Source organism: Ursus maritimus, unplaced genomic scaffold (genome assembly GCF_017311325.1).
Source record: "Ursus maritimus isolate PB19 unplaced genomic scaffold, ASM1731132v1 scaffold_17, whole genome shotgun sequence".
Taxonomy (NCBI): domain Eukaryota; kingdom Metazoa; phylum Chordata; class Mammalia; order Carnivora; family Ursidae; genus Ursus; species Ursus maritimus.
The window spans coordinates 34,268,803-34,279,550 of NW_024424119.1; the positions used below are offsets into that span (position 1 = coordinate 34,268,803).

General features: G+C 37.0%; 1 protein-coding gene across 1 annotated transcript in view; it reads left to right on the top strand.

The window, feature by feature from the left end:
• The first annotated feature begins 246 nt into the window (after positions 1 to 246).
• Positions 247 to 10,748, top strand: part of TMEM38B (transmembrane protein 38B) — a 48,196-nt gene continuing 37,694 nt past the window's right edge. The window contains exon 1 of the mRNA XM_008707924.2: positions 247 to 493. Coding sequence (XP_008706146.1) covers positions 382 to 493 — 112 coding nt within the window. The 5' untranslated portion in view covers positions 247 to 381. The remainder of the gene's footprint in view (positions 494 to 10,748) is intronic.

Genomic DNA, 10,748 nt, shown 5'->3' on the forward strand with positions numbered 1-10,748 from the left:
CTTTACGTACTCGCTTTAAAACAATAAATGTGCTAATGTTAACATAAGTAATGTATTTTTAAATTCATTATGGATGTTATATTCGTCTGCCCATTCTCCTGGATCTGGCACAGCTTCCAGCACAAAGATGCCAGACCCTTATTTGGAGAACCAGACCCGGCCCTGTGGGAACATCTGGGAAGCCGCTCGCTCCGCCCATTCCCCCGGACACGCGGCCCCGCCCCAAAGCGCGCCGGCTCCGGGTCCCAGGGCGCACGCGCAGAGCTCCTCCAGGACGCGCGGAAGGGCGCGCGACCACGGTGGCCCCCTCCCCCACATTTCGCCGCGCACGGCAGGAACCCGTCGCCCGGGCTGCTTCGCCTGTGGGGGTCCGTCGTCGTCATGGATTCTCCGTGGGATGAGCTGACCCTTGCCTTTTCGCGCACGTCTATGTTCCCCTTTTTTGACATCGCCCACTACCTGGTGTCCGTGATGGCGCTGAAGCGTCAGCCGGGTGAGTGCGGGGAGCCGCAGACTGGCCCCCTCGGGGTACCTCTCACGGAAAGGACGGCCTGAGTCGCCTGAACGGCCGAGCTGCCTCTGTCCCAGAGTCCTGTAGTAGAGCTGGAGGGGCGCCGCGAGCCGACCCTTCCGGCCCCTCGAGCGCAGGTGGGGAAACTGAGGCAGGGAAGGGAGGTGGCCCCGGTACTCGTCAGAGGAGGCACGACCTCGGGTCCGCGACGTCGCGTAAGGGGCAGGTGACAGAGAAGCCTCTGCGGCATTTCGGAGCCCGGGTCCTGCTTGCGCCCGCCCAGGATGTGCTTGGTCTCCCGGTGGTGCCACCACTTCCTTGGAAAGTACAGTATTTAAAAGTCACCTGGGGACAGAACTCCCGGGGACAGCAAGTGGGACTTGGTCACTTGGAACAGTGAGTAGTTCTGGACTGTTCTGCAGTCCTGAAAGTTGTATCAACACTTAAAAAGCCTCAAGCAGGCACGCCACTATTACTCATAACGCAGCGCTTTGTCACCTTGCTTAGCATGCTGGATAAAGTGATTGTTGGAAGAGAGTGGATCCCCGTTTTCCGTCTTACGAGTGACACAGTCCAGAAGTCACTATCTGTAGACTGGTGCTAGAGTCTGAATACAGCGTTTTGAGTTTTTTTTTAGTATATGGCCAAGGAGCTATATTTGTATTTTCTTGTATTTTACATTTAGGATATGTTTACTCCTGTATTGCTTTATTTTTGCAGTTACTCTGTTTGCCTTTGGTTTTATGGATCTCTTCTTTCTTTGAGTTCAGGCATTTATTTTCTTTTCCTACTTTCTCCCTGTTCATGCTGCCTGGTCCTATAGAGAGAGTTAATGAGTGAGGGCTTGAGGAGGTGCCATACCTCTTATGGACTGTTTTTTGTTTTTTGTTTTTGTTTTTTTTAAACTGTTTGGTCTCGGAAATATTTTTCATTTACATTGATGTTTGTAGCTCCGTCTAAAGCATTGTTTGGTAGAAGTTTTGACCTGGAAAAGGTGAATATTGTATTAAATCAGGACAAGTAATCTGCGTAACAAAGTGTTTCCCTGATTTGAAAAGAAGTACATTGTCATGCCATAGTCAGTATTTGAAATTTTCTTGTATAGACTACATCAGGTTCTCAAAGTGTGGTCCAGGAACCCTTGGGGTTCCTGACACTTACAGGTCAAAGTTATTTTCATAATAATATGCAGATGTTATTTGTCTTTTTTACACTAATTTTCTCACAAGTGTACAATGGAGTTTTCCAGAGGCTACATGACCTGTGATACTGTAACAGATTGAATACAGAAGCAAATTAAGATTCCAGCTCTTTTCTCTTTGAAGCCAGATATTAAAAGAGATTTGCTAACATATAAAACAGTGGGACTTTTCTCATGAAATGTTTTTTACTTTGGAAAACAGTTATTTTTCATAAAGAATACATAACTTATGTTAACATGTAGTACAGTTATTATTTTTAAAATGAAAACATAAGTACTACTTTAAAATTTTCTCAGTTAATAATTTCTAATATGCTAAATATTGATACCTGTAACTCAAATAAAAGCTCTTTGGGGTCTTCAAGAATTTTTTTTTCAGGTCTGACTTTTTAAAGGTTTAATTTGCATATATTATATTCACCCTTTTTATTAATAAAGTTTATGATTTTGGAAAACACAGACATGTGATTACCACTACTATGAAGATATGCAATAGTTGTTTCATCACTCATCCCAGATTCCCTCCTGCCCCTTTGTAGTCAGCCCTCTCCCAGGTCCTGCAACCATTCATCTACTCACTAATTTTTAGGGGTGCAAGGACTCCTGAGACCAAAACATTTGGGAAGCACTGGACTAATTGAATGCTAAAACAGTATTACACATGGTGTGAAAAATATTTTATATTCCAGTACCAGTGCTTATAAACAGGTAAAAATGATAGAATTCATACAAAGGAGTATACCTGTTTAAGCTTTTAAAAGAAATGTGTTGGACTGCCTGTTTCTTCCACAGTATTTGCTTTTTTCCCCCCTGCTGTTATAATTCTTAAATATTTTGTCATCCTAATGATCAGAAAAATAGTTTTCATTTGCATCTGTCATGGTTGCTGAGTGTGTGCTGCTTTAAGTTTAATGGCTGTTTGTATTTCTACTTCTTATTGAGTTGATCATATTGTTTTTCCTATTTAAATTATAATGTAATACATTTTTTAAAATGATAAATCAGGGGTGCTTGACTGGCTCAGTCAGAAGAGCATGCGACTCTTGATCTCAGGGTTGTGAATTCAAGCCCCATGTTGGGTGTAGAGATTACTAAAAAAATAAATAAAAATTAAAACTTAAAAAAATGATGAATCATCCTTACATTCTTGGGATAAACTCTATTTGTTTGAGGTATCATTTTTGTTTGAGGTATTATTTTAATTCATTAGGGATTTTGATTTGCGAATTCCTTATATAAATTTTTACTTAATTGGCAACTTTTCTTGTCCCCCATTGACTGATTCTCTAGAACTTAGACCAGTAGTACAATAAAACTACTATTCATCCATGTAGTACCAGGATTCTTCTTTTTGTTCTCTCAAGCGTTACTCCTTGAGACTCTTGACTTTTGGAATGTGCTCTACCACTGCCAATACCTCACTCTTCACTTTCCTACTATTTACATCTTATATGTCTCTACCTAGATCTTAAAAAATGCTAGTGGAGACAAGAGGGTAAAGGGGATTAACTCTTTCTTTCTGTGGTGTGAATAAGGACAGCATCCTTTTTTTGTTTGGTTTAGGTCGTAGGCCTTCAAATCCAAGGAAAGATGATGGTTTTCCCTTCATTTACTTTTCCACATGACTTGTGCTTCAAGCAAAGACATCAGGGTATTTAATAAATTGGATTGTTTTCTTTCTTTCCCTCCCTTCCTCCCTTCCTTCCTTCCTTCCTTCCTTCCTTCCTTCCTTCCTTCCTTCCTTCCTTCCTTCCTTCCTTATTTGACAGAGCACAAGTAGGCAGAGTGGCAAGCAGAGGGAGAGGGAGAGCCAGGCTCCCAGCTGAGCAGGGAGCCGGATGTGGAGCTTGATTCCAGGACTCTAGGATCGTGACCTGAGCCTAAGGCAGATGCCTAACCGACTGAGCCACCCAGGAGCCCCTGTTTTTTTATTTCTTAATTTACCTTCATTTGTAAATAATCAACTTTAGTTCCTCCTAAACCCTGGCATCTGATTATCTATGGTTTTTAGTTTCGGTTAGTAGGATAGGTTTTGCTTGTTTTCCATTTTCCTGGGTATTTTATTAGGAAGTTGGAAAATGCTGCCTTGAGGGGTATTAGTCAGAAATCATTTAACAAAAAGTTTATATCATCAACTGTAATCTCTCTTCCATTTTTAATCTGCCTTCTCTCTTTTCTTATTTAAATCTTCATTAAAATGAACATATTTCTTCAATCATGCATTCATATCCAGTTGCTATTTTCTGTAAGACTTTCTGAAAATTTAATCTACAATTATTTCTACTTGATTTTTACACACAAAATCTATTTTTCCCCTTAATTCTCCCATCACTATTTTGCTAACCTCTCTTGAATCCCAGGGACTTCGGTTAAGCAAATATTTATTGAAACTCCACTGCATTTCAGGCACTATATTAGATATTGAGCATACCAAGATGAAAGATGTTGTTGTAGCCCTAAAGGAACTCATCTGTGCTATTGTCTTCTTTTTTTGATAGTATCCATAGGTTTTGCTACCTTTCCTATACAATAATAATATTCATTTCAGATACATGCAAAAACATTGTAGTATCTTAATTCTTATCCTCACATCACTTTATGATAGGTATTATTGAGCTCATTTTACAGATGAGGAATAGCCTTACAGGAATAAAATAACTGTATTATGTCACATTAGTTAATAAATTATGGAGCTAGGTCTTCGGCTAATTCCAAAGTTCTCAAATATTCTGTGCTCTCTTTTTGCAGGTCCATTTAATGTTTCTGGTTTCTCAATATTTAGCAATTTCTCATTAAGCTTTCATTTGACATGGTTTTATTCTCCCATGATTTCTGTCATTTCCTTTTTTTTTTTTTTAAGATTTTATTTATTTATTTGACAGAGAGAGAGAGCACAAGCAGGGGGAATGGGAGAGGGAGAAGCAGGCTCCCCCCACTGAGCAGTGAGCCCAATGTGGGACTCGATCCCAGGACCCTGGAATCATGACCTGAGCCAAAGGCAGATGCTCAGCCAAATGAGCTATTTGCATATCACCAAAGAGTTTTTCCTTTGCTTTTAGGAATTAAATCCAGGAATAAAGCTTATTATTGTGTCCCGTTCTAATTTGTGGGAAATGAAAGGATTAATATGTCAAGAATTTGTCCGTTCTGATGATTCTGTTTTGCTGTCTTTATGAATCCACACATAACAGCGTACAGAAAAGTACAAAAATTGTAAATGTATAGCTCAATGAATTTTAAAAATGAGCACATCTATTTAATCAACATCTGGATAAAAATAGAACATTCATGAAACCCCAAAAGCCCCTTTTGTTATGTGATGTTATAAAAAGTGACAGTTTGTTCTGCCCAGTGACGGTTGGAAAAGGATGTCTCAGAAATGGCAGTTCACAGTTTGCTTCTGTTTGTTTAGAGAATCTTACTTAAATATCTTTAATTTATAAGTGAAAGAGTATTTGATTGACATGACATAAAATAGTGGTCAGGGAGTGTGGTTTGGTAGAAAGAACTCATAAAATCAGGAGACCAGTGTTAAAACACTATCACTAACTGTGTAGTTTGGGATAAGAGCTTTAAACCCAGTATTTTATTTGTAGAGTGAACAGCTAAGCAGTGTCCCCTCCTTAGGAGTCTCAGTTTTGTTTCTAAAGAGATGTTTTTTCAAGTTTCTAAGTTTAAATAATTTCAACCAATCCTTTGTTTCCTCAGCAGTGGTAAACTGCTTTCTGTAGTTGATACCTCTGTGATACCATAGTATTTACTTTTTACCTTTTCAACAATCTAGTTAACAATCTTATACTTAATGTGTTTATAGTAAATTCCCCCTATTAAAATAACCGTGTATTTTCTCTTTCCTAAGTAGACTCTGACTGGTACCGAATCCTAGCAGTGGAGTTTAGCTTCCTACTTTCTGGTTTGCATATGTCATGTTAGGATATCTAAAGTACTGGCTACTTCCTGCCCATAGATCCAGTCAGTGAAATGTCATCAGTGTAGTGGGCCAGTGTGATGTATGGATTCCCAATATGATCAAAATCTCTGTGGATTTTGTTGTAGAGCAGGAGAGTTGACATAGACCTAAGGCAAGACCCACAGTTGTGTACTGTTTGCCTAGCCAGGTAAAAGCAAAGTGTTTCTGGGGTTCCTTGCAAATTAATATGGAGAAAAACAATTTGCTTACCAGGTTATAGGGGTTATGTTGTTTTGTTCCAGTAAAAGTACTGCATCTTGAATACCAGCTGCAGTTGGAGTCACTACCTGTCTACATTTATGATAATCCCCAGTCATTTTCCAAGATCCATCTGCTTTACATATAGACCAAATAAGTAAGTTCAGTGGGATATGATAGCTATCACCACCTTTTCATCTTTGGTGTTTTTGGTTATGGCACCCATCTCTGTGGTATTGCTTTTTAAAAATACCTTGAGAAGGAGAAGAAACTCTAGGAGCTTCTACTTGAGTGTTTCTACCATACTGATCCTTACTCCATAGATCAGAGAATCGATACGGGCTTTGTGTCAGTTGCTGCCTCTGTCTGTTCTAGTTATACATTGAGGAACTGGGGAAATAACCACAAGGTGGGTCTATGGATTTACTTGGCCCACTATGATTCAAACTTGATCCAAAACTGGAAGGAGAATATGACTTTATTTTCTAGCTTTCATTTCATAATGAAAATATTTTGATGTTAAAGTCCATAGGTGATTAGGAGTGCTTCAAAACTCATATACTTTGAATTAGAGTAAGGCCTCAATGTGACAAATATTGCTAAGAGCTTTGGGGAAAATAATTCTATTTCTAGCATAGCACAGATATCATAAATCAAGGTAGGACAGAGAGTTTTTTGTCTTTTAAATATCAGCATGTTAAAAATAAAATAACACAACTTAATTAACACAGTTTGTTAGCTAAAGGAATACATCTTTGTTTTAAAACTGAGAAAAAGATTAAAGCTATCATATTAACTTTTTTCCTACTGAAAATTATTTACATGCTGGAAAGATATACAAGCTGTTTCTGGTTAACTTTCTGTATTTTCACAGTTTAACTTCACTATAAACTAATTCTGGTACTGGTATGATATATACAAAGGAACATAACACCTAAAGAAATTTGTCATAAGATTGCCTTATACTGTAAAATGTGTTACCATAGTGTGTGTACCGAAGAGAGCTTTATAGAAAAGCCAATTTGAGTTAGGGAAATTTTTCTAGCTGACATAATTTTGAAAATTAGGCAAAAAAGATTGATGTGAGGGCGACCCTTTAATTCTGTTCTTTTCCTTTCTTTTTTCCTCTAATAAAATCTTAATATCACTGATTTAAGTCTCTTAGGGTTATGAGTAGTCTTTTAGAGCTGTGATGTTTTTTCATCCCAGCAATAAGAACTCAAAAGAATTAGGTCTTGGGCTCAGAGAATAAAAGCAGCCCAAGGGTCACATTTTGCCTGCTTTCTCTGTGGGTCGTGATCAGTCCATTCAGTAGATAAATCAACAAAGTGTCTGCCGTGTACTAGGTAGTAAGTGTGTTTTTATGTTTATTTCCTTATTTTAATCTTTATAAGTTATGTATTATTCTAATTTTATGAAAGTTGAAAGTTAAGCCAAGAGGGTTTAGTGGTCCTACAAAGACATCACAAAACTGGTGTGTAATTACAGATGCTTCTTTGATTTGTGACAATACAAAGGGAAATTCATGGTAGTAAAACCGTAATATTTGAGCGCTTGAAATACTTCAAATACATTTTTCTGTCATTCAGTACATTTATAGAGCCCTACTCTGTACTAAAGTCTCTTAGAATTTTAATAGGTAAGAACTTTGTAATGGAACTAACACTTAAAAACAAAATCTAGAATGTGATGTCCTAAGAGGAAAGAATAAAATGTGCAAGTTGAGGAAAAAGGAAAGTTATTTTGATAAACTTAATCAGAAATGAATTTTACATGAGCACATCATTTATATGAAATCATTTAGTAAATTTGATTCGGATTGTTTTAATGGTCAAAGGAAAACCTGGGTACATTTGAATTTGGCTGAGTCAGTGACTGGTATCAGATGGGTGAAGGTAATGCTAAATCTCCATTAGAGTAATACCAAGCAACACAGAGGACAGACCCCAGTGAGTATTCCTGACTGTCTGTTTATTCAGAGCAATCAGTTACCTTAGAATGTGTTCTTCACAGTGACTGTGCTGTGATGGGCCCGTTATGGCTCTCATGCAGTTAGAACTCCCATTTCCAGAACGCTTTCCCACGGCTAACCAGTAGGCCTGAGAGAGAGAGAGAAAGAGAGAGACATACATGCACGGTAGGTTTGGGAGAGAGTTAAGAGTAAGGGGGGAAAAGGGGTGTGTGTGTGTAAACAAGCATAGGAAAAAAGTTTGAAAGTTGTCTCAGACAACTCAGAATAGGAGTGTGATGGAATGGCAGAAATGGGAGAGAGTAATTTTGCTTTTTATTTTTATTTACTTATGTAATAATAGTGATAAGCTAATATTTAGTTGCTTACTATGTGGTAGGCCCCCATTCTAAGTGATTTCAAAGTACTCACTTGTAGTTGATCCTTAGTTAATCCTTACAACAACCAAGTGGTGTAGTTACTTTTTTCTTTACCTCTTCTGTGTGTGTGTGTGTGTGTGTTTTAAGATGTGGGAAAGCAAACAATTGTTGAATTCACACAAGTGCTGGTGCCAGGATTTATATCTGAGCAGTTAAACTCTAGAGTCTGTACCCTTAAGCACTCTATATTGCTTTTTTTTAAAAAAATATTTTATTTATTTATTAGAGAGAGGGACAGGTGCAGGCAAGTGGGGGGAGGGGCAGAGGGAGAGGGAGAAGCAGACTCCCCACTGAGCAGGGAGCCAACCCTGGGCTGTATCCCAGGACCCTGGGATCATGACCTTAGCTGAAGGCTGACAGATGCTTAACTGACTGAGCCATCCATGTATCCCTCTATATTGCTTTTCAACATGAAGATGGTGCAGGATGGGAGCTAATGACCCTTACCTAAAAAAAAGGTTATACTCATTTATTAGGCTGACTGACCAATGTTATAATCGGTTACCACCGTGTGCTGCTGTATTGCCCATACACATATTGAGGTAGGTCATAATCTTATGTGGGGGGTTGGCTTTAAAGATAGCATGATCGTGTATTATCAAAATAATTCTTGAAAATTCTTAGGTTTAGGGGAAATTGCTACACTGAAGATTGATGTCCTGTCTTTTAGTACATTTCTTATAGCTGATTTTTCTTCCAGATTGGAACAGGTCACCATTTCTTGAATTATCTCCAGATGCATATCATTAAACCTTGGCATCACTTCACTTGACAGGATATGTACACCACAGAAAATGCACATCTGCCAACTCATGTTCACTCCTGGGCACATTTTGTTGTGTGAAATGGTGGGTTGCACTATTTGACTTTTATCTCCTTCTTTTTTTTCCTGAGCACATACAGATGAATTCCTATATTAATACAAGTATGATGATGTTACTGTACTGAGCTCACACATACATTTATGTAGTTTGTTTTGTTTTTGCATAAGTGGGCCTTTTCCTAAGAGATAACAACAATTAATAGTTTGGTTATATATTCTTGCAGACTTTCTTTTATGTATTACTTGTATATGTACTGATAGAAATACATGGTTTTCTGTTTTCCCCCTGTAAATTATTTCTTACTGTACATATTGTTTATATACATGATTTTTGTTTCACATCAGTGCATGTGAAACTGCTACATTCTTTTAAATAGACGCATTATATTCCACAGAGTGGGTGTGACATAATTTGCTAAAATTTTGTTTATACAATTAGTAAATGAACATTTTATTTAAAAGAATTCAAATATGATTAAATAATATAATCAGTAATTAAATAAATTTAAATCCTTTTTGACCATCCTCCCAAATCCTAGGCTTTCTCAAGAGATAATAACAGTTAACATTTTTGTGTATTGCAAATCCTTTTCTGTGCATTCCATGTATATGCATGTACCTATAGAAATGTATAGTGTTTGCATTTTTGCTCATAAATGATTCCAAAAAATAAAAAATAAAAAAATAAATGATTCCATGCTGTCATATTGGTGTTCAACATGATTGTATTTGGTTGTTTTTACTCAGTAGCATGTTTTAGGGATCTTCCCATGTTGATATGGCTTTATCACACTCTTGATTGTTCCTGTATAGTATTCCATAGCACAGATGATCATGGTTAACTGTTCTCTGATGATGGTTGTTTAGATTGTTTTCATTTTTATCACAGCATTATAAACAACACTGCTTTAGTATTCTTGTATGAAATTTCTTAAGCACTTGAGTCAGTTTTAAATTAAAAATTTTGATTTATACTCCCAAATTATTCCTCAAAATGACTTTTTAATACTCTTACAGTAGTATATGAATTTCTTCACACCTTTTCCAACTAATAAGTTAATATTAATAAATATTAAGCTGTAAATTTTTCTGCCAATTGGATGTGTGAGAAATATAACATCTTTTTAAATTTTGTTTTTCCTTGATTACAGACGACTTGAGGGAGGACTTTGTTTCTTCGTGTGTTTATTAGTCATTTATATTTCCCACTTTGTGACTTGCTCATTTTTCTCGTGTTTGTTGTCTTTTTCTGTTGATTTATTGGAATTTGCCTTATACACTATTCCAGACTTTTGTCATATAGAAGTTTTAAATTTTAGTGAGGTCAAAAAATCTTTTCTCTTATAGCTTTATTCAGGTTAAATACTTTTCTTTCTGTTCTTAGATTGCTAGATTTTTTTTTAAAATCAGGAATATTGAATTTTTAAGTCTTTAACTGTCTAAAGGGGAGATAATAATTTGTTAGTATAGTGAATGTTTTAAATGAATTTTTAAATATTGAATCCTTTTTAGTTCTTTGGATAAAATATACTTGGTCATGTTTTATTATCTTTTCAAAAAACGACTGATTTCAATTTGTTATTAATATATTTGTCCATTATACTCAGAGTTAGAATTACTGTGTCTTCTTCCTTTCCTTCTTCCCTCCCTTCCTCTT